Source organism: Pristis pectinata, chromosome 34, assembly GCF_009764475.1.
Source record: "Pristis pectinata isolate sPriPec2 chromosome 34, sPriPec2.1.pri, whole genome shotgun sequence".
Lineage (NCBI taxonomy): Eukaryota > Metazoa > Chordata > Chondrichthyes > Rhinopristiformes > Pristidae > Pristis > Pristis pectinata.
In genome coordinates, this window is record NC_067438.1 from 16,117,075 (window position 1) to 16,142,044 (window position 24,970).

The window sequence follows — 24,970 nt, forward strand, 5'->3', positions numbered from 1 at the left end:
CTTGGCCATGGCGTCTACGTGGTTGGACAAGGCCAGGCTAGCGGTGACGTTCACTCAGAGGAACTTCAAGCTCTCAACCGTCTTGGTATCAGCATTGTTGATGTAGACAGGAGCACGTGCACAGCCCCCACTTCCTGAAGTCAATGACCAACTCTTCTGTTTTGCTGACCTTGAGAGAAAGGTTGTTGTCATGACACCGTGTTACTGAGCTCTCTCCTTCCTGTACTCCAACTCATTGTTATTTGCGATACAGCCCACTACGGTGGTATCATCTGCAAACTTGTAGATGGAGTTAGAGCAGAATCTGGCCACACAGTCATGAGTGTATCGGGAGTAGAGTAGGGGGCTGAGGACGCAGGCTTGCGGGGCACCAGTGTTGAGAATAATTGTGTCAGAGCTGCCTGTCCTTATTGATTGCGGTCTGTTGGTCAGGAAGTCAAGGAACCAGTTGAAAAGGGAGGTGTTGAGCCTCAGATCTCAGCGTTTGGTTGTGAGTTTGCTTGGAATTAAAGGCTATATTCAATGAACAATAGTCTTACGTGGGTGTCTTTACTGTCTGGATGCTCCAGAGATGAGTGTAGGGCGAGGGAGATGGCATCCGCTGTAGACCTGTTTCAGCAGTAGGTGAATTGTAGTGGGTGGAGGTTGTCCGGGAGGCTGGTGTTAATGTGTGCCATGACCAGCCTCACGAAGCACTTCATGATGATGGATATCAGAGCCACTGGACGGTAGTTATTAAGGCACGTTACCTTGTTTTCCTTATGTACCAGGATGATAGTGGTCTTCTTAAAGCAGGTGGGAACCTCAGACTGAAGCAGGGAGAGGTTAAAGATGTCTGCAAATTGTGTCATTGTGTTATTATGCAGTTATAATAAAGAACTACAGTTCCCAGTCGGCAATGCAAGGGGTCACATGGGGGAACAGGAAGTGGCTTTAAAAAGAGAGGGAAAGCAAGCTGCCTGATGTTGGTTAATAAAAATGTTCAGATGTTAAACCCACGCAAAGTTTGTCTCTTGCTGAAGAGCAAACATAACTTGGTGTGCGGTCTGAACAGGGAGAGTAGATGAATACTGTGTGCAATTGAGAAAAAGCCTCAGTGAATATGAAAGAAAAGCTGTAATAAGATGGAGAAAAGGCTGGCCAGCGTGGCGAGGGAGCACATTGTTCCTGAAGTTCAGCAGTCACCGGATTTGCCAAGAGAGATTCAGGTGAGAGGCCGAGAGTTCCCGTTATGGATAAGCTAAGTCCTCCCACACCTATGCAGTTTACTGGCAATCTAACCGATAACAGGCAACGCTTCAAACAGCGATTCAACAAATATTTAGATGCTAGTGGAGTGGGAAGGAACGATGAAAAATTGAAAGCGTCTATTTTTCTGCACGTGATTGGCGAAGATGCTTTGGACATCTAAGAACAGCTTTCAAATTGATGAGACAGCTTTTGAGTTGGGCACTTTGATGAAAAAAATTTGAGGAGTATTTTATTCCAAGTAAAAACATCACATTTGAGAGAGAGAATTTTTTTTTCCTGTGACCAGAAACAAGGTATTAGCTTCAACCAATACTTAGCCGAGCTTCACACACTGAGTAAGTCTTGTGAATTTGGAGATTTGAGAAACTCACTAGTTAAAGACAGAATAGTTTGTGGAATTCCAGATAATGGACTCAGAGAAAAGACTGTTGCATGAAAAAGATTTGACCCTGGAAAAGGCAGTGAATGTGTGTAGGTCAGCAGAAACCACACGAGCACAAGCTAAGGAGCTGCAGGACAGATACAACAGTGCATGCTGTGAAAACAGAGAAGCAGCACACAAGGCATTTCCAAAAGCAAAGAGGAAGGCTCAAACAGCAAATGCAGCAGATGTGGCGGTAGATACATTCCAAAGATGTGTCCTGCTTATGGGAAGTCCTGCAATAGCTGTGGGAAGAAGAATCACTTTGCAAGGTGCTGCAAAGCTGGGGCTAACAAGAGAAAGGTGCACACAGTTGCTGAGGAAATGGAGGAATTCTTTGTGGATTCTGTACAGACTGTGACTGCTGGTAAAACAGAATGGACTGTTCCAGTAACTGTGAATGAGACAGTAATTCCATTCAAGCTTGACACCGGAGCTCAGGTGAATCTGTTATCCATGGACAATTATAAGACTCTCACAGTAAAGAGTAAGATTTACCCCGTGAAGTTAAAAGTGACGGGCTACACTGGAGAGAAAGTTCCAGTGAAAGGGGGCTGTATGGTGACCTTTAAGCACAAGGGACAGCACTTAAAATGACAGCTACTGATTGTAGAAAAGAGAGTACAGCCAATATTAGGTCTGAATGCATGTGAAAAGCTCAACCTAGTGAAAAGAGTTTTCATAGTAGCTTCACATACCAAAGATGACCACACAACACTCATGGAAGAGTATGCAGTCTTTGAGGGGCTTGGATGCTTACCTTGTGTACACAAAATTCACAGAGATGAGGCAGTGGCTCCTGTTGTCCATGCACGCAGGACTTAAACAAGAACTAGCACACATGGAATGGATGAATGTTGTACAGAAAATTGAAGAACCAACAGATTGGGTGAGTTCACTGGCCATTGAGCAAAAGAAAAATGGAGCATTGCTGGATGATTGGGCTTTGTTCCAGGGTAGGTGGGATCTGTTCTGAAGGGATGGTTTACACCTGAACTGGAAGGGGACTAACATACTTACGGGTAGGTTTGCTACTGCTGCTCTGGTGGGTTTAAACTAGATTTGCAGGGGGAGGGGAACCAGAGTGTTAGAGAAGAAAGTGAGGAGGAAAATGATCGTGCGAGGTCTGCAGGTATGGACAGAAATCAAAGGTTTGTACATGATAGTAATGTTCTCAGGTGCATCTATTTCAATGCAAGGAGTATTGTAGGTAAGGCAGATGAGCTTAGAGCGTGGATTGGCATGTGGGGTTACGACGTTATTGCTATTAGTGAGACGTGGTTGCAGGAGGGGCAGGACTGGCAGCTTAATGTTCCGGGCTTCCGTTGTTTCAGACGTGATAGAGGGGGAGGGATGAAAGGGGGAAGAGTGGTATTACTGGTCATGGAACAGATCACAGCTGTGCGTAGACAGGACAGCCCGGAGGGCTCGTCTACAGAGGCCATATGGGTGGAGCTGAGGAACAGGAAAGGTGTGGCCACACTAATAGGGTTGTATTATAGACTGCCCAATAGTCAGAGAGAATTGGAGGAACAAATCTGTAGGGAGATAGCAGACCGATGTAAGAAACAGAAAGTTGTAATAGTTGGGGATTTTATCTTTCCACATATTGACTGGGACTCCCACACTGCAAAAGGGTTGGATGGCTTGGAATTTGTCAAATGTGTTCCGGAAAGTTTTCTAAATCAATATATAGAGGTATCAACGAGAGAGAATGCAATACTTGATCTCCTATTAGGGAACCGGGCAGGTCAGGTGACAGAAGTATGTGTAGGTGAGCATTTTGGGTCCAGTGACCATAATGCAATTAGTTTCAAGATAATTATGGATAAGGGTAGGTCTGGTCCTCGAGTGGAGGTTCTAAATTGGAGGAAGGCCAATTTTGTGGAAATGAGAAAGGATCTAGGTAGGGTGGATTGGGATAAGTTATTTTCCGGCAAGGATGTGCTCAGTAAATGGAAAGCCTTCAAAAAACAAAATTTTGAGAGTGCAGAGTTTGTATGTTCCTGTCAGGATTAAAGGCAAGGGTAACAAGCATAGGGAACCTTGGTTTTCAAGGGATATTGGTGAGCTGGTTAAGAAAAAGAGAGGTGTACAGCAGGTATAGGCAACTAGGAACGGATGAGGTACTTGAAGAGTATAGGAAACGTAAGAAAATACTAAAAAAGGAAATCAGGAAGGTAAAAAGAAGACGTGAGGCTGCTTTGGCAGATAATGTGAAGGTAAACCCAAAGGGTTTCTATGGGTATATAAGAGCAAAAAGGATAGTAAGAGACAGAATTGGTCCCCTAGAAGATCAGAGTGGTCATATATGCGTGGAGCCTCAGGAGATGGGGGAGGTCTTAAACAGTTTTTTTGCATCAGTATTTACTCAGGAAACTGGCATCGTGGATATGGAAGGAAGGGAAGCAAGCACTAATGTCATGGAACATATAGAGATTAAAAAGGAGGTACTTGATGCTTTACAGCGAATAAAGGTAGATAAATCCCCAGGGCCTGACAAGATATTTCCTCGGACCTTGAGAGAGACTAGTGTAGAAATTGCAGGGGCCCTGGCAGATATATTTAAAATGTCCTTAGCCACGGGTGCTGTGCCAGAGGACTGGAGGATAGCTCAGGCTCGAAGAGTAAACCGGGTAATTACAGGCCAGTGAGCCTGACATCAGTAGTGGGTAAATTATTGGAAGGTGTTGTGAGAGATAGGACATATAAGTATTTGGACAGCCAAGGGTTGATTAAGGATAGTCAGCATGGCTTTGTGCGTGGTAGATCGTGTTTAACGAATCTTGCGGAGTTTTTTTTGAAGAGGTCACTAAGAAAGTAGATGAAGGTAAAGCTGTGGATGTTGTCTACATGGACTTTAGTAAGGCCTTTGACAAGGTCCCACATGGGAGATTAGTTCAGAAGGTTCAGTCAATGGGTATCCATGGAAAGGTTGTAAACTGGATTCAAAATTGGCTGAGTGGGAGAAGACAGAGTGGTTGTGGATGGTTGTTTCTCAGATTGGAGGCCTGTGACTAGTGGTGTGCCTCAGGGATCTGTGTTGGGGCCATTGTTGTTTGTTGTATATATCAATGATCTAGACGATAATGTGGTAAATTGGATTAGTAAGTTTGCAGATGACACTATGATTGGAGGTGTAGTGGTCAGTGAGGAAGGCTTTCAAAGCTTGCAGAGGGATCTGGACCAAATGGGAAAATAGTCCAGAAAATGGCAGATGGAATTTAATGCAGACAAGTGTGAGGTGTTGCATTTTGGAAGGACAAATCAAGGGAGGACATACAGAGTAAATGGTCGGGCACTGAGGAGTGCGGAGGAACAATGGGATCTGGGAGTTCAGATACATAATTCCCTGAAAGTGGCGTCACAGGTAGACAGGGTTGTAAAAAAAGGCTTTTGGCATCCTGGCGTTTATAAATCAAAGTATTGAGTATAGGAGTTGGAATGTTTTGGTGAAGTTGTATAAGTCATTGGTGAGACCAAATTTAGAATATTGTGTGCCGTTCTGGTCGCCGAACTACAGGAAGGATGTCAGTAAGATTGAAAGGGTGCAGAGGAGATTTACAAGAATGTTGCCGGGTCTTCAGGAGTTGAGTTATAAGGAAAGATTGAGCATGTTAGGACTTTATTCCTTGGAGCGGAGAAGAATGAGGGGAGATATGATAGAGGTTTATAAAATGATGAGGGGCATAGATAGGGTTAATGCAAGTAGGCTCTTACCACCTAGATTAGGAGAGATAAGTATGAGAGGACATGGCTTTAGGGTGAATGGGGAAAGGTTTAGAGGGAACATCAGAGGGAACTTCTTTACTCATTGTGGTGGGAGTGTGGAATGGGCTGCCATCTGATGTGGTAAATGCGGGCTCACTCTTAACTTTTAAGAGTAAATTGGATAGATACATGGACAAGAGGGGTCTGGAGGGGTATGGGCTGGGGCAGGTAAATGGGACTAGCTGGATAATGTTTCGGCACAGACTAGAAGGGCCGAATGGCCTGTTTTCTGTGCATAGTTTTTCTATGGTTCTATGTGTCTAGACCCAAGAGACCTCAATAAAGCCATCAAGAGAGCATTTTAAATTGCCAACACAGGAGGAGATCATGTCCCTGTTTTCAGATGCTAAATGGATTAGCAAGCTCTACGCATCGTCTGGGTTTTGGCAGATGAAGCTTGATGAGGCAAGTTCGAGACTGTGTACTTTTAACACACCACAGGGAAGATATGGCTATCTTCAGCTGCCATATGGGATTCTGTCCGCACCAGAAGTCTACCATAAAACCATCTACATGATTTTTGAGGGCATACCTGGTGTCGAGACCATGATGGATGACATCGTCTGGGGGGGGTCCACCAAGGAGAAACACGATACTGGACTGAGACAAGTGCTTGACGTGACAAGGAATGTCAAATTGAAATTAAATAAAGAGAAATGTGAGTTTGGTGTTAAGACACTGATCTTCATAGGAGATGTCGTAACTGAAGAGGGAGTGAAGCCTGACCCAAGAAAGACGTCAGCCATTGAAAACATGGAGAGGCCCCAAAACAGAGAGGAGGTGAGAAGTTTCTTAGGGATGGTGACTTACCTGGCTAAGATCATCCCTCGACTGTCAACAGTGTCAGCACCACTTAGGTCACTCCTTGAGCAACAAAATGAATGGATTTGGTCTCATGAGCAAGAAGGGTGTTTCCAGACATTGAAAAGGGTCCTAAGCCCGTGCTGAAGTTTTATGATCCAGAAAGGTGTATCAGGATATCAGCTGATGCGTCCCAGCACGGCCTTGGATCAGTACTACTGCAGCAGCATGATGGCACATGGCAACCTGTGGCCTATGCATAAAGGGCTTTAACAAGTGTGGAAGCCAACTATGCACAGACAGAGAAAGAGCTTCTCACCAGTACAGATGCATGTGAAAGGTTCCATCAGTACATCTATGGGCAAGATATTGAAGTGGAGACAGACCATAAACCATTGGTCTCAATTAATGTCCAAACCACTGAATGACTGTCCCATGATGATATAGCACATGTTGATAAGGCTGCAGAAATATGATGTGAAGATGATCTACACACCGGGAAAATACGTTTGCTGCTGATGCTCTGTCTCCAACAGTTGACAAGACAGAAAAGAGTGACCAAGAGGTTAATGCAGATATACAGGCCTATGTTGACATGATTGTCACCTCTCTTCCAGTATCTCCGGATAGAACAGAGCAGATTAGGAAAGCATCAGAGGCAGATGAAACAATGAAAGTACTCAATGATACAATACAGAAAGGATGGCCAGCTGCAAAGGATGACTGTCCAATGTGTATTCGGGATTATTGGGTATGCAGAGCTGAAATGTCAGTAGTGAAAGATATGGTCTTCAAAAGGGAACAGGTTTGTGACTCCAATGTCACTACGCAAGGAAATGCTCCAGGAGATACACGAAGGGCATCTTGGGGAGGAAAAATGTACATGTAGAGCATGTGAAGTGATGTACTGGCCAAGAATGAACCAAGACATCAGCCGGACCACTGCTTCATGTGAAATATACCTTACCTACAGACCAAAGCAGCAAGCAGAACCACTTACACCACACCCTGTACCAGACAGGCCGTATTTCAGAGTTGGAGTGGATTTGTTTGACTGTAATGGGAAGAGCCATATTGTTGTAACAGACTACTTTTCCAATTACCCAGAGGTTGCGACACTGCAATCAACGTCCAGCAAAGCAGTTATCACGTTCCTGAAAGCTGTGTTTGCGAGGCATGGAGTTCCATGTGAAGCAGTATCAGACAATGGTCCACAATTTGAGCTGTGAATTTGAATCCTTTGCTAATGTTTGGGGGTTTTGACATACAACCTCAAGCCCACATCACCCAAAATCTAATGGCCTAGCAGAGAGTTCAGTTAAAGTGGTGAAGGGCCTCATGAAGAAAGTGCAAGATGGACGAGAGGATTTCCACAGAAGTCTAATGATTTACAGAAGTGCGCCACTGCAGAACGGCCTTTCACCAGCCCAAATGCTGATGGGTCGACGCATATTCAGTAACCTTCCAATACATGAAAACCTGTTGACACCTGAAGGAGCACACAAGGTCAAACAGGCTAAAGAGGAAGGGAAAGAAAAACAGAAACAGGATCACAAGACAGCGAAAAGCCGACCAGTCCTGAAGCCAGGGGATCAAGTGCGAATCTGAGATTATGATTCTGGCACATAGTCCATGCAAGGAGTTGTGCAAGAGGAAGTAAATCCACATTCATACCAGATCCAGACGGAGCGAGGGGCACCTCTGAGGAGGAACCGCGTGGATCTACGACCAAAAGCTCCAACCCATGGCTGTGACCTGTCCCCTGTCAGTACACCAAAGGGGCCAGCAGATGGAGAAAATGAACATGTGGACCAGAGTTCCCAGGACAACACCAATAGTAATGCAGCAAATGAAAGCAACACTCCTGCAAACACAAGTACCAGACCAAAAGAGGACCATTAAACCACCACAGAGACTGATTGAAAGCTGCTGAGTGGACAAGGGTTCTTGGCAGGTTTACAAGGACAAAGAATTGTGTTTGTTTTTCTTTAAAGGGGGAAGATGTCTTATTATGTAGTTTTAATAAAGAACTACAGTTCCCAGTAGGCAATGCAAGGGGTCACATGGGGGAACAGGAAGTGGCTGTAAAATGAGAGGGAAAAAAAAAAGAGGCTGGTGTTGGTTAATAAAATGTTAAACCCACGTGAAGTTTGTCTCTTGATGAAGAACAAATATAACAGGAGTACTGCTACTTCCACTTTCCAAATGGCTCACTTTGGGCTTCTCTTTTGGAGGCTGGTGTCGTTTCGCCACTTCCAGCCATGTATTGAAACAACTAATCATGACATTATAATCCCACGTGCGGTCTCCCCCTCCAGACCCGGTGTCGCTTTTCCAATATTGGATTTTCTTTAATTCAAACGATCCTCCAGGGGCCATTCTCTGTTAGACCACCGTAGAGATCACTGGAAAATGTTCACTGGAGTACCTGCTGTCTCCGGTTTCCAACCAAACCTCATCAGCGGGTGATCCAGGTGGCACGAGAGGCCCTCCCCTCTGCCATCAGATTTCTGAATGGTCCATGAACACTACCTCATTAATCCTTTTGTTTCGCACTCTTTCTCTTTGTAATTTATACTCATTTTATGTCTTTGGACTGTACTACTGCCACAAATCAATACATATCACATCATTTAAGTCAGTGACAATACATCTGATTCCATTTCCTGTCTACATCTGTGGAACAAGTAAAGAGTTGTCATTAATGACGTCATTCCAGTATATTCATTTGCGGAGGAAGAGAAAATTCGAACTTCAATCACGTTACCAGTTGGATTTCAGACCTTTATATCCAAAGACATCAGCATGACTGATTTAAAAAGGTTCCAGTTAATTATTCACATTCCTGATATTACCGACAGGTTACGTACATGCTCTTTTTACTGTAGATTTTTAATCTGAATAGAAAGCAGCTTCCCTCAATCTGTACAGAAATTAGTTTTGCCTTTTAACCATAAAAGCTGAATGTGAAATGGACAACGTGAAGTCTCTGATGATGTTGCCAAGAAAACAGTAATCTTGAGCACTGGGAGTATTTTAGATTGCACCAGATGCAGCGGGAAGGATGGGAATGTCGAATTCAGGAGTCGCTTGAGAAAGACTCAAGCCTTTCATAGATACGTTAAAAGGAAAAGATTTGTTCAATATAAAGTGTGCCCCTCACTGGCTGAGGCAGGAGATATTATATGACTTATGGCACTGATGAAGCTCATTGTTGCACTATTTGTGTTATTTATGGTAATTCTATCTTTGCACTGTGCTCCTGCTGTGAAACAACAAATTTCACCCCATAAGTCAGTGATAATTAATCTGATTCTGATTGAATAAACAAATGTCCTCATCCTGTAAAACAGCTCTGATGTCTTCTGTACCTGAGCTAGCAGATAACACCAAATCCAGAACTGCCTGTTCCCCAGTGGGCTCCACCACAGGCTGCTCTAAAAACCCATCTCACAGACATTCCACAAATTCCTTTTCCTGGGCTCCACCACCAACCTGATTTTCCCAGTCTACCTGCAGAGTGAACTCCCCCATGATCACTGGAACATTGCCTTGCTCACATACCTTTTCTATCTCCTGGTGCATTTTGTACCCCACATCCTGACTAGCTGGAGGCCTGAATTTAACTCCCATCGGGGTCTTTGTACCTTTGCTGTTCCTTAACTCTACCAAAGATTTGACATCTTGTCATCCCATATTGCTCTTTGCTGTTGATTAAGTGTATTTTTTTAAACCAACAGGGCCATCCCTCCCCCTCTGCCCACCTGCCTGTTCAATAGGATGTGTATCCTCGGATGTTTAGCTCCCAGCTCTGATCCTCTTCCAGCCTCGTCTCCGTGACACCCTCGACGTTGTACCCGCCAGTTTCAATCTGCGCTGTGAACTCGTTTACCTTGTTTCCTATACTGTGCACATTCAAATACAGCACCTTCTGTCCTGTATTCACCACCACCCCATTCTCAAAGTTGTCCCCGTGTTACCTGAAGTTAGATTCCTAACCGTCCTTTGTTAGGATTCTGGAGACTTCAATAACCTCTCCTGCACTCTCCTTCCCTTTAACTTTTCCCACAATTGTCCATGCCGTTGAATCACCCCCATCCCTCACCACACTGTTTAGTTTAAAGCCCTATCTACAGTCCTGGTTATGGGATTCACCAGAACCCTGGTCCCAGCATGGTTCAGGTGGAGCCCATCGCATCAGAACAGCTTCCTCCCCCAGTACTGGTGCCAATATCCTACCAATTCAAACCCACTTCTGCCACACCACTTGCTGCCTCAGTAAAGCAGCCAACATAATCAAAGATCCCACCCATTCTCTCTTCTCCCCCTCCCATCGGGCAGAAGATACAAAAGCCTGAAAGCACGTACCACCAGGCTCAAGTACTGCTTCTATCCCACAGTTATAAGACTATTGAGCAGTCCCCTAGTACAATAACATGGGCCCTGGACCTCAATCTGCCACGTTATTCCCCTTGCACTTTGTCTGCCTGCACTGCACTGGCTCTGGAACTGTAACACTTTATTCTGCATTCTGTTATTGTTTTCCCTTGGATTACCTCAATGCACTGATGTGATGAAATGATCTGTATGGATGGCATGCAGAACAAAGTTTTTCTCTGTACCTCGGTACATGTGACAATAATGAACCGATTTACCAATCTGAACCACTCATTTACCTCTTTAATCTTACGTGTGGAGAATGTCAGCTGGACCAGCCATATAACTGCCTTGCCTACAAGAGCAGGTCAGAGGCAAGACCTCACATCTTCACCACCCAACACCACCACCCCTCACCGCCACCCCCACCCCACTGGCCAAAGGCCTTTCCACCATCAAGGCACAAGTCAGGACATGATAGAACACTCTCCTCTTGCCTGGATGAGTGCAGCTGCATCGACTCACTGGAAACCTCCTGCCATCCCATTATCTGTGTCACAGTGGTGTAAAATATCTTGGCTCAAGGTGTTCTGCTGCCCGATTCCAGTGCCTGGACCTTCAGCTATTTTTTCCTCAGCGTCGATGGTTGTCACACTTCCCTCTGGTTGTGGCTGGGGCTTTGATGTAATCCTGTTGTCTGTAAAGTCAAAGTATAAGGGAATGTCTCCTGATCACGTCAGATTCCAAAGCACATCTTTTCAGGGTCCTCCCACCGTCAGCCAGGAGCCACTTCCCTCACACACCATGGTTTGTGTAGCCGTCCTTGTAACTCCAAATTTAATCACTTTTTGAAAAAGGTTTAAACATATTTATAAGATTTACATCATTCTCAGTTCAGCATTTACAAAATGTATGTCAGATTAACTCATTTCCATCTTTGTTCAGGATGCACCATCCCATGGCACCAGCTGTCCCTGAAGATCTCCAGACAGCCAATAGGCACCGTGTGCTCTGTCCTGGGACACCCGGACACGGACACCTCAGAAGAGGGGCAGGCAGTCGGCTTGGGCAGAAGTCTGGATGGCCTACTGCCAGGACCTGTGAACAGCACCTTGGCCAGGCCCAGGAGCACACCGTCGCGGTTTCCCGACCGACTCACCTCTCTCTGCACTGGGGGCCCCACAGATCAGGAGGGTGGAGCTGAAGTGTGACCGGAACTTGAGGAGCAGCCCCTTCAAATGCTCAGAGGGGCTGCAACCTCCAACACTCAACATATACACCGAGCAAGGAGTCCTCCAGGCCAGTTTGAAGGCTGCCTCTTGCTTGTAGTCATACTCAAATGCTGCACTGAAAATGCAAAATAATCCACGACCAGGTTCTGATATTTAACATGTGTGCGGCAGAGGGAAGTACAAAGTTGACAATATAATGGCAGAAATAGGAGAAGCATTTGTTGGCTTCAAAGTTATTTTTAAACCAAAACCTCAGGGTACGGTAAGAAAGAGTTAGAGAGACAACAACATTTCCACAGGACCTTTAATGCTGTACATCACAGGAGTGCAATCAAACACCATCTGGTGCTGAGCAAAGGAGAGACTGGCCCAGGACCTGCAGTCGGTGGTGATGGTTCAGTGCTTCCCCCGACTGGGGAATGTTCCCCACACGGATGAGGTGATGTCCCACCTGAGAAATTCCCCCTTTCCCCACTCCTGCTGCTGTTGACCAATAGCTCAGCAAGATCCCAGATCCAGCAGCTGGGTGAGCAGCCAATCCCATTACAGGATTGACACCCACAGCAAACCAGGAATGGGATTTCATCACCTGAGCTTTATCTGACTGTTTAAAAAGTGCTTAAAATGTTCTGAATAATATTAAAGTTTAAAAAAGTGAAAGAATTGAAACAATCACAAGTGTTTTTCATAAGAGAGACTATAGATACTGGAAGTCTGGAGCAACACACAAAATGCTGGAGGAACTCAGCGGGTCAGGCAGCATCTGTGGAAGGAAAGGGACAATGTAATCCCACGACCAGGGATATCTTCCCCTTCCCTCCTGCAGGATTGCTCTCTGTGTGATTCCCTTGGCTGCTCGGCCCTCCCCACTGATCCTGCTCCAGGCACTTATTCCTGCAACCACGCCAAGTATTAGACCTGTCCCGACACCACCATTCGGGGCCCTAGACAGTCCTTCCAGATGAGGCAGTCCTTCACTGATGAATCCATTAGTGTCATTTATTGCATCCGGTGCTCCCGGTGCAGCGTGCTCCATGTCAGCAAGGCCCAGCGCAGATCGGGGAAGCACCTTCGCTCTGTCTGCCATAACAGCCAGGATCTCCGGGAGACCAGCCATTTTAATTCTACTTCCCAGTCCCACACTGACATGTCTGTCCACGGCCTGAACTTGGCAACTGAGGAACGCAGACCAGAGGAGCAACACCTCATATCCTGCCTTGGTAGTCTCCAACCTGATGGCAACAGCATTGATTTCCCCAACTTCCAGTAGCCATTGCCCTGTTTCCCCCCTCCATTTTGTTTTCCCTTATCCCCCTTCTCTTTCCCTTCCCCCCCACCGTTTCAGTCTGCCCACCACCCACACGTTCCTCCCTCCGGTTCCCCTCCCCACCTCCTTCCCTTTATTCCATGGTCCACTGTCCTCTCCCATCGGGCTCCACCTTCTTCAGCCCTTTATCACCTCCCAGCTTCTTGCATCATTCCCACTCTTCCCCCCACCCATCTTCCTCCCCCCGCCTCACCCGGACCCACCCATCACCAGCCAGCTCTCACTCCATTCCCCTCCCCCCCACCCTTACCCTCTTTCTCCCAGTCTTGACCTGAAGCATCGACTGTCCGTTTCCCACCACAGATGCTGCCTGACCTGCTGAGCTCCTCCAGCTTTCCGTGTGCTGCTCACGTGGCCCAGATACATTGTTGAGATGACCCGCAGCAAATCAGGAACGTGATTTTACAAACTTACATTTATGTAAACTTTTAAAAAGTGCTAAAAATTGAATAATGCTAAATGTTTTAAAAAGTCAGAAACGTCAGATGAATGACATAATAAAAGGCAGGTATTTCCCTTGGTGCGGCTACGTTACCAAGCACTGTCTCTCAGCAGCTTTTAAGGTGCAGTCACACGAACAGACCGAGCCAGCCGCAGGGGTTTGGCTGCTGTTGAATCTGGCCGATCCCGAGCACGTTGCGAGGTTGCTGTCTCTGCCCGCACTGGTTTCGGTGAGAACGTGGCTGGAGATGTATCCGACGGGAGGTGAATGTGTCCGTTTCACGTCCAGCAGTGGTCATGACAGACGGTTCACGTTGTTGATCTTGCTGGGCCAATACTCCTTGAGTGAGTAGACAGATACAGTTGTCTGACCAGTGGACAGGCTGGGACTTTGGCGGATGGACACCAGGAGCAGACTGGGCAGGAGAGCCACCAGGTTGGTTCAAATGTTGGTTGGACACAGGGCAGAGATGTGGCAAAGGTTCATTCCTCTGGATCTTCTCCAGTGAAGTGAGTTAAATACCCAATGTGACCCATGAACCTGTCTGCTGATCACAGTTGTCAGACTAGACCTCAGCTACATGCACAAAACTGATAATCTGGCATCCGATAGGATATTGATAGAATGCAGAGCTGGGCTGACAAGTGGCAGATGGAGTTCAACCTGGTTAAGTGTGAAGTGATACACTTCGGGAGATCGAATTCAAAGGCAAAATACAAGGTTAATGGCAGGACTCTCAGCAATGTTGAGGAACAGAGGGAGCTTGGGGTTCACATCCATAGATCCATCAAGGTTGCCGTGCAGGTCAATAGGGTTGTTAAGGTGTATGGAGTGTTGGCCTTCATTAGTCAGGGTATTGAGTTCAAGAGCCATGAGGTGATGTTGCAGCTCTATAGAACTCTGGTCAGACCACACTTGGAGTATTGTGTTCAGTTCTGATCGCCTCATTATAGGAAGGATGTGGAAGCTTTAGAAAGGGTAAAGAGGAGATTTACCACAACGTTGCCTGGATTGGAGAGCATGTCTTATGAGGATAGGTTTTGGAGAGGAGGATGAGAGGTCACTTGACAGAGGTGTACAAGATGATAAGAGGCATAGATCGAGTGGACAATCAGAGAATTTTTCCCAGGGCGACAATGGCTAACACAAGGGGACATAATTTTAAGGTGATTGGAGGAAGATATAAGGGGGATATTGGGTAAGTTGTTTTTTTTTTTACACAAAGAGTGGTGGGTGCATGGCACACACTGCCTGCAGAGGTTATGGGGGCAGATACATTAGGGACATTTAAGAGACCCTTAGATAGACACATGAATGATAGAAAAATAGGGGGCTATGTGGGAGGGAAGGGTTAGATAGATCTTAGAGCAGGATAAAATGTCAGCACAACATTGTCATTTAAGAGACCCTTAGATAGACACATGAATGATAGAAAAATAGGGGGCTATGTGGGAGGGAAGGGTTAGATAGATCTTAGAGCAGGATAAAATGTCAGCACAACATTGTGGGCCGAAGGGCCTGTACTGTAGTGTTCTATGTCCAGAAGTCCTGACAGGGTGGCACCTGGCTCACTGATCAGTTTGCAGTGTGAGCTGGGGTCGGGATTTTCCTTGCTGCTGTCAAAAGTTCTGTTCTTCAGATGCAAAACTTCATCCCCTTTCTCTTCAACCCAAAGAGCAGCAGAGGGGCCGTCAGCATTACCTCTCCCAGAGGGCAGGTGTTCAGAGTCAGTACTTGTACAGCTGGGTGCACAGCTGGAGCTGGGGTTAGGCTTCAGAACACCACAGGTCAGGAATGTAGGGAGGTTTGTGGCTGGAGCTGGGTCTCTGTACATTTCCTGCTCTCTTTAAACTCACTGGGTTGACTGGAAGGTTTATTCTGCCTGTGTAACATGTAAACAAAACCGAATTGAAAGCGTGTTGCAGTATTATTGGGAGTGACATCCAATTGCTTGGAAAATCTGCTGGTCCAGCACCAAATTCCTGAGGGTGCCAGATCATCAGGGGTTTGCCATTTTTCAGACAGAACCACTGCTGAGTATTTCGTCTAGTCTTCTCCCTGAGTTAGCAAACTTCGATTTCAACAATAGATCAAGAGGGCACAATCTGAGATCTGGCAGAAAACTACGGCAAAGTGCTCAAAATGCCAGAATCCAAGCCTCATTAACCCTTTCCCTTTGTAAACAGGCATTAAAAAAAAGCATTGTGACTTCACCCAGCACTGTAGCTAAAGTCCCACAGACAACTTCAGCAGCAAGGTTCCCATAAGAGCCTGGTTGGGTTTCCCTGAGTGAGCCTGTACTGTAAAGACACTGACCCTCAGAGAAGTCCCACTACATTCATGGTCTCTAAACTCTGGTGGACAAGGTCCTGGGTGGAGTCCTTCTGTGCCTCTTCCCACATGTTACTGGAAACGACGTTTCTGATGAAAGTTCTGCTGGGTTGTCAGGTGGACATTTCCAGTCAGTGGTCAAGAGACTGAAAAGAGTGCAGCATTGCTCTAATCCAGGATAAGTTCATTTTCAGCTGCACACAGCTCTGTTCCTCTGCCTGAGCTCTACGGTTTACAGCTGGGAAACCAAGAGAATTTGCCCTCGTGTGATACGGCTCTTAACTGGAAAGGACATCTGAACATGAAGTCAGTTCTGAATCAAGCAGCAGAGAATCGGGATCAGCTGTGTGATCTGGTGTGGTTGTTCTTAATTCTTGCAATTCCTAAAATAAAAGTGCATTTGTTACAGGGAGTGGCAACTCCCAATCAGTCAGAAACGTTATTCAGAGAGGGAGATGCCAAAGCCATCAGCTTAAAGAACCAGGAACAAACTCAGAATAATTCAGTGACAGAAAACCTCTATAAATGGGGAACGTGTCCAGACACTGAGGTTCTGAAACAGCAGGAGAAACCATACACTACGTTATGTTTACAGAGATTACCCCAGATGCCGAGATTCCCCCTGGGCTGGGTGTGTCAGTGTGTGAGGGAGAACAGTGTTATGAACACAGCGGGGGAGGGGGGGGCGCGGTCAGTCAGTTGACAAACGCACTAAGTGAGCTCATAACAAACAAACAAACTGCAGCAATTCACATTAACAACATAGCTGCTGTCCTTTGGCAGTGTTGACATTCCCACCTGTATCTTTGTTTCTGCCTATAATGAATTAAAAATAACTCTTTATAAATTCTGGATCTATAATGCACAGCATTGTCAGAGGTTCTTTGTGCCTCACCACCAGCCTCTAAACAGTTACAATCCACACATTTGCTCCGTTTTTCGGCCCATTTCAGTGCACCCTTTCCTCAGTGTGAACACTAAGTGCTGACGGGATCTCTGGTTCACCGACTGGGGAGGGTCTGGGATCAGACAGTGGGAAAGGGTTAAACCATCAATGGAAGAGTCACTTTACCCACAGGGTCCCACAGTGACCCCCGAGGTGTTTCACACAGAGCCATACAGGAAATCCTGCTTCCCAGGTGTTGAATCTGCTTATTTTTGAATTTGCAGGTTCTTTCAGGAGTGAGTTGAAAACAACTTGGTGCTTCACAAAGTTTCATTGGAAAAGTTTAAAGCAAAGAAGCAGTCACAGAGCACATGGTGCCAGCTATACTGCTGGGAGATGAGTCAAGACAAAGGAAATAACAATGAGCTAGGGCCAGTGCGGGGGAAAAAACAAGAGAGTGACAGAGGCAGGAGAGTGATTCACAAAAGACAACACCTTTTATACCCGAGGTAAGAGGTACTCCTGAGCTAACAATAATCCAATCAGGAAACCTATTCGATACTTGTGGCCAAACCAATGAGAAAACACGTATTCACCTGATGGACGACCCAATAAGCTAGGAAGTGGCCATTCCTCATGCAGCCACTTGAAGTGTATTAAACACTAGACATGTTAAAAAAACTACTTAAAACAGTCGAATCCAACACTGGCCTGTGACTGTCACTGGACGGAAACTCCTGGGCTGGGAGAGCACAGAGTCTTGATACAGGCTCCCAACTTGCACTGGGAGCCAGCTCAGGAAATCTGCCTTCTCAGAGAGCCAGGCTTTCCCCAGGAGAAGGTCGGTCATCCCATTCCCGTTATTCCCTGTATCCGTGCTCCCGGTGGAGCCTCCACACACACAACCCGCACACGTTATTCCCCGTGATGTGTGTTGCTAACAGCAGTGCTGGGTGAACACCGAGTGCAGAGACACCGGACTGGAAGTCTCCAGTTGCTCTGATGAAGACACTTCCTGCACAGCGTCTCCGAAACGTCTTCCTTCCACCTGAACCACGGCTTCCCCTCTGCAACCGCGACAGAGCCCATGACCACAACTCGTGCACTTACCCCACCTCTGCTCTTCCCCCCTTCTCCTGGATAGAGCACAGAGTGACCCTGGCGCTCACACTGCCCCCCAGCAGCCACCGCATTCAACAGGTCATCTGTCACCGTTCCTGCCACCTCCAACAGGACCCCACCACCCGACACCTATTCCCTCCCCCCTCCCCTTTCACTCCCTCAGTGACTCTGCTCTGCTCGTCCTCCCCCACCACCCACTCTCCATCTTACGGCACTCTCCCAGGCAACTGCAAGATTCCCCACACTGCTCCTTTCACCGTCTCCCTTCCCACAGACCAGGAACCCAAACCGCCCTTCTGGGTGAGGCAGCAACTCACCCACACTTCCTCCAACCCAGTGCAGTGCACTCGGTGTTCACAGCGTGCTCTCCTCTACACTGGAGAGACTGACCGCAGATTGGGTCCCCACAGCGTGGAGACCCCCACCGTTCAGTCTGCAGCCGAGCCCCTCAGGTACCGGTGGTCCCGTCCCACTCTGACCTCTCTGCCTGGGGCCTCCTCTACTGTTACAGAGAGACCCAACACAAGCCTGAGCAACAACACCCCATCTTCCCTCAGGGCATGTTGCAGCCTTCCAAAACCCATCAAACTCTCCAACTGCAGGTACCTCGTTCCTCCTTTGTCTGCACCAGAACTGGCCGTTTCTGCCAGACATCCAGCTGTGGTTTCTGCCTCAGTTTCTCTCTCTATTAGCACTGCCTGACCAGCTGGGCCATCCCACAGCCCTGCGATTATCAACACCCCCCTCAAAGAGCATCACCTACAGGATACCCATTTGGTCTCACCCTACCGGAGATACTCCCGGTGTTCCACCCATCCCTCACCCACCTCCCCCCTCACCGAAAACCAACACGTTTTCTCCCTTTTCTTCTTCTCCCCCCTCCCATCGGGCAGAAGATACAAAAGCCTGAGAGCACATACCCCCACGCTCAAGGACAGCTTCTATCCCGCTGTTTTAAAACTATTGAACAGTTCCCTAGTATGATAAGATGGACTCTTGACCTCACAATCTACCTTGTCATGACCTTGCGCCTTATTGTCTGCCTGCACTGCACTTTCTCTGTAGCTGTGACACTTTAAGGCAGGTACATTAACAACACATAAAAGGTACTTGGACAGATACATGGATAGGAAAGGTTGAGGGATATGGGGCAAATGCAGGCAAATGAGACTAGGTTAGATGGGAATCTTGGTTGGCATGGACCAGTTGGGCTGAAGGGCCTGTTTCTGTGCTGTACGACTCTGACTGACTTTATTCTGCACTCTTATTGTTTTACCCTGTGCGACCTCAATGCACTGTGTGATGAATTGATCTGTATGAACGGTGTGCAAGATAAGGTTTTCCACTGTACCTTGTACAAGTGACAACAATAAACCAATTCCAGTTCTGAGGCGGTTCCCTGACCTGACACATTAAGTCCGTTCCCCTTTCTGACCCGTTCCCACCACTTTGTGTTTCTACTTCAACTTTCTAGCATCTGCAGCGTTATTTCCATTTCCTGCCCCTCAGACACTGCTCCAGGCTCCGGGATCGCTGGTATTTCCAGATGGGAAATGGCCAAGGCCCATCGTCCTCATCTTCAGTTACCAGGGAGACTGACCATCTGGCAGTAACAGGCTGGGTTTTCCCCAGTGGGGACCCTGGCCCACACTCATTGCTCACAGTTCCACATTACCGCGGCTCCACCTTCTCCAGAGCTGGACACCCGATCCCACTACCGGACCGTTCCAGGTCGAGCGGTGGCCTGGGATCGAGCTGGTTACAGGGTGAGGTGGACGGACCGGAACAAACCCCACCCACAAAACCCCTCCTGAAACCTCAGGCACCAAAGCCAATCCCCACTCAAACATCAAAACTATTCAAACAAATCAATGAAAAACAAATGATCCCTTTGAAAGAAATACAAGCACTTAACCAAAACCAAACGATTTGGAAATGCTGGAAGGGCTCAGCAGGTTGATCAGCGTCTGTGGAGACAGAAGCAGATCCGTGACCCTCCGCCAGTCTGCACGGATCCCAGCGGCAGGGACAGCAGCAAACTGCCGGAGCTCGGACAGGAAATTCCGGACTTCCACATTCCAACAGGAGCCCCAAACCCACCAGCACCCCTGCTGGGAAATTCAGGCAGCTCCGTGCAAAGCTTCCAGCAGGGCCCAGCAAAGCTGGTGCCGGAGCTGTTCCTGAATGCCAGCAGCCAGTCAGGGACAGACTGGGTAACGTGCTGGGGGTCTCCCCACAACTGCTCCCTTTCACAAGCTGAAGTGTCGGTGGGACCCGGGGGAAGTTTTCACTGAGACCCAGTTCCTGGGAAAGGGGTGGAAGCGCTGAATGATTTGATAGTTTTGATACTTACAGTGAGGGACCACAAAGTACAAGAGACAGATCAGCGCACACCCGATCCTTGTGGCGAAGAATACTCTCCCGGTGAAAAGGCTGCTGTCACAGCCTAGATCTGAAAGCGTACAAGGTGAAGCCGCTGAGTAACCGGACACCGAGAGCCCACATCCGCTCACATCTCCAACACAGTAACATGTTGGTGCATGGAATGCGCTGCCTGGGGTGGTGGTGGAGGCTGATACATTGGACAAGTTCAAGAGATTGTTTAATAAGCGTATAGAGGAATTTAAGATAGAGGGTTAGATAGTCTTAGGTGTGGTTTGAAGGCCGGCACAACATGGTGGGCCGAAGGGCCTGTATTGTGCTGTATCGTTCTATGGTTCTATGTCCAATGGCACAACCTCTCATACAGTGTGTACACAGCAGTGAGGAACTGGATCAGAACTTCATTAAGCTCTAAATTTAACACTGTATTTTATGATACTGTCTTAGTTTTCAAGGTCCAAGCTCGGAAGGAAGTAAACCTCAGCACTCACCAGCCAATCACCTGCCCCCTATTGTAAAAGGCAAATCCTGAACCCCTTCACTTCATTTCCCCACTCACCACCATCCTGAGTTTCCCGCTCAGTAGAACCAAGCCTCCAGACTGGACTCCACGTTATCTCACCTGATAGCAGAAGCTGCCTGTATTTATACTTGTGAGGGTACCAAAGTCACAAGTCAGTCCCTGCTCACAGTGATCATTAAATAACCAGTTCAGCCAGCCACCTACCTCACTCTGCAATTGCCGTGCAACCTGTCTGTGTGAACAAAACTGTTCTGTTTAACATTGAACAATGTTAACTGCAGGACTTGCAGAAAGTGGAGAACCCATAAAAACCACAAAGCTCCCCCACTCACCAAAATCCTGACTTCTGGCCTCTGCAGAAGCTACACTTGCTGTCTACATTAACGGTGCTGAGGTCGAGAGGGTTGAGAGCTTCAAGTTCCTACGAGTGAACATCACCAACAGCCCGTCCTGGTCAAATCACGTAAATGCCACTGCCAAGAAAGCTCACCAGTGCTTCTACTTCCTCAGGAGGCGAAAGAAATTCGGTTTGTCCCCTTTGACTCTCACCAACTTTTACCGATGCACCATAGAAAGCATCCTATCTGGATGCATCACGGCTTGGTACAGCAACTGCTCTGCCCAAGACTGCAAGAAACTGCAGAGAGTTGTGGACACAGCCCAGCGCATCACAGACACCAGCCTCCACTCCTTGGCGAAGTAGCCAGCATAATCAAAGACCCCACCCACCCAGGTCATTCCCTCCTCTCTCTTCTTCCATCGGGTAGAAGATACAGGAGCCTGAGGGCACGGACCACCAGACTTAAGGACAGCTTCTACCCCACTGTGATAAGACTATTGAATGGTTCCCTTATACAATGAGATGGACTATGACCTCACGATCTACCTTGTTGTGACCTTGCACCTTATTGCACTGTATTTTCTCTGTAGCTGTGACACTTTACTCTGTACTGTTACTGTTTTCACCTGTACTACATCAATGCACTCTGTACTTACTCAATGTAACTGCACTGTGTAATGAATTGATCTGCACAAACGGTTTGCAAGACAAGTTTTTCACTGTACCTCAGTACAAGTGACAACAATAAACCAATGCTTAAAATGTGTTAGCCAATGCTGTCTGGACCTTTCTCTCTCCAGATCAATTATGTCATCTCCCTTTCCCCCATCCCTTCCCTGCCCACCCACTTTCCAGCACGATTAGTACCTTTGTTCTCTCCCTCCCTCCCAACTCTAAAAGTACCTTCTCTTCCTAGGAAACCCCTCGACTACCACCTTCCTCAGCTGGGGGATCAGGACTCCTCCACACGGAACACCACTGGGAAGAAGCAGGGAGGGGAGCCAGGAGACAGTCTACTCTGGGTGGGGTATTTCAATGTCCAGCACCAAGACGGCACTGTCACATCCCTGCTGAGCAAGTTACACAGTCCTGAAGGACACATCTGTGTTACTGGGGCAGCAGAAGGTGCAAGGACATCCAACACGAGGGGAAACCTCCTCAATGTCAATGTCATCCACACAAATTGGTTTCTGCAGACTGATCTGACCTCAACATTATTGGGTGTGGCCACCTCAGAGTCCTTGTGGGAGACAAAGAACATATCGGCCATCCGAAGCCTGCAATATTATGAACAGTGATGAAGAGCTCTGGGCAAACTCACTGTTTGGATGAATCACTGTCAAGGAAATCACGGAGATGATGATCACAGCGAGGTGCAGTCCACCAACAGCCCAGTCCCAAACTCCTGTCAAGTACAGTTGATGTGATAGTTAGAGGTCGAGTTTCATTGATAAGACTGGAAATTTTAATCAATGACTGATCTGCTCCTTACCGTTTTTTCGGCAACAGTCAGTACTCAGGCAGCCTAACTTCTGAACAAATGGTAGAATCAAAGCCAGCAGCAGGACAGAGTCCGTGCACAAAGCCATTACTGATATAGGGCTGGCACCTGCAGCAAGGATACAACGGTGATGGTTGGCAACTTCACACAGTATTTCACGGGAAGTTAAACCAATAAGCAGCAGTAATCCCATTCCCCAACACCGCAGTACATGATTTACCTGTTGGTTCTGGGGATGTGGGTGACACTGGCTGGCTGCACATTCCCCAAGGGGGAAACACTGGAACCTCTGCCGTTCCACAGTGCAGGCGCTCTGGGATACTGACCCGGTGGCACGAAACTGCCTTGATGTGTGGTTCACTGACACCGTGAAGGCATTGCATTCCCACTGTGCGTCATCACGATGCTGTCATCACTGACAAGCGACGCAGCTCACTGGGGCTACACTTTCACCAGCTGTGGGTAGACCAGTGGCAGGCACTCGGAAGACTCTCCTGGTCTCCGCCCCTCACACACCCTCCCCGTTGTCTTCTCAGCCCTTCGCCCCATCTCTGCAAACGAAGACCGATTTCTAACATCACCCACTATGATGAAAGGTCACAGAGATGAACCACTGGCTCTGCAGGTCGACTCCGGTGACAGGATGAAAAGTGGCATCGCCAAGTTGGCCACTGATGCAAAGACAGGTTGTGTTGTAAACAGTGCGAATGGCCACATTTCACCGACTTCCCTTCACCACAGATGCTGCCTGACTGCTGGGGGTTTCAAGCACTGCTGTGTGTTAACTGAAGGAGTGGTCTCGGGGAGGGTGGAGGGAAAACCAAAACCAACGTTTTCTGTCAGGGTGGTCGGGAGCCCCGAGGGATGAAGGTCGGCAACAACAGCAGCAGGTGCCCACGTTCAGAGCTGTGACGGTGAAATCCACCGGTCCCGGGACTGCCCCACAGCGGGAGCTCCTGGAACAACAGGGTCCAATTACCCTACAGATTCCCTACAGGAGGGTGTCGCACAGGAAATAACATCACCTGAAATCCTCTCGGGACACGAGGGTGACCAGCTCCCAGACAGTCAAGTTTCTGGAGTTGGTGTCACTGCTTTTCACTGCAGGGACAAAGTGATTAAAACAAACAGACCAGCGCTCTACAACTGACCTGGTCACAGGTTCCCCGTCCCACACACCCCAACCAACAGAAATAGTTTCTGTCTACACTAATCACTCACCGTTCTAACCGCAACAACTTCCACCACATCACCCACTAACTGTCTGAACTCCAGGGACCAGAGCCCCACTTCCCGCAGTCTCTGCTCGCAGTGTAACAGTTTGGTAACTGTACACTGGTGTCCCATAAAGGACAAAATATAACACTCCCACTCTGGGGCCCAGAGCTGCTCTCCGTCCTCTACATGTGGTATCATAAGGACACCGTCCAGCTGTAGTGCAACTTCCATCCCCCTGTACTCCAGTGCTCTGGGTTTGAAGACCACCATTCCATTACATTGGCTGAGAAGTGGCAGATGGAGTTTAATCCAGAGAAGTGTGAGGTCGTACACTTTGCAAGGACAAACTCCATGGAGGACTACAAGGTTAATGGCAGGATTCTGGGGAGTGTGGAGGAGCAGAGGGATCTGGGGGTTCACATCCACAGATCACTGAAAGTTGCCTCACAGGTGGATAGGGTAGTTTAGAAAACTTATGGGATGTTAGCTTTCATAAGTCGTGGGATCGAGTTTAAGAGCCGTGAGGTAATGATACAGCTCAACAAAACTCTAGTTAGGCCACACTTAGAATATTGTGTCCAGTTCTGGTCACCTCATTATAGGAAGGACGTGGAAGCCTTGGAGAGGGTACAGAGGAGATTTACCAGGATGCTGCCTGAATTGAAGAGTATGGATTATGAGGAGAGACTAAAGGAGCTGGGGATCTACTCGTTGCAGAGGAGGAGGATGAGGGGAGACGATGATAAGAGGTATACAAGATAGTAAGAGGAATAGATAGAGTGGACAGCCAGCGCCTCTTTCCCAGGGCACCAATGGTCAATACAAGAGGGCATGGCTTTAAGGTAATGGATGGGAAGTTCAAGGGAGACGTCAGAGGGAGGTTTTTCACCCAGAGAGTGGTTGGTGCATGGAATGCGCTGCCTGGGGTGGTGGTGGTGCAGGCTGATAAGTTGGTCAAGTTCAAGAGATTGTTAGATAAGCATATGGAGGAACTTAAAATAGAGGGATATATGGGAGGATGGTGTTAGATAGTCTTAGGTGGAGT

General features: G+C 47.6%; 2 protein-coding genes across 2 annotated transcripts in view; both read right to left on the reverse strand.

The window, feature by feature from the left end:
• The window catches only part of LOC127585983 (butyrophilin subfamily 3 member A3-like), a 511,579-nt gene that overhangs the window by 140,721 nt on the left and 345,888 nt on the right, over positions 1 to 24,970 (reverse strand). The window lies entirely within an intron of this gene.
• The window catches only part of LOC127585981 (contactin-6-like), a 29,753-nt gene continuing 21,490 nt past the window's right edge, over positions 16,708 to 24,970 (reverse strand). Inside the window, exons 9-12 of the mRNA XM_052043738.1 lie at positions 22,699 to 22,815; positions 22,528 to 22,611; positions 20,315 to 20,413; positions 16,708 to 16,769 (exon numbers count right to left, since the gene is read on the reverse strand). Coding sequence (XP_051899698.1) covers positions 16,708 to 16,769; positions 20,315 to 20,413; positions 22,528 to 22,611; positions 22,699 to 22,815 — 362 coding nt within the window. The remainder of the gene's footprint in view (positions 16,770 to 20,314; positions 20,414 to 22,527; positions 22,612 to 22,698; positions 22,816 to 24,970) is intronic.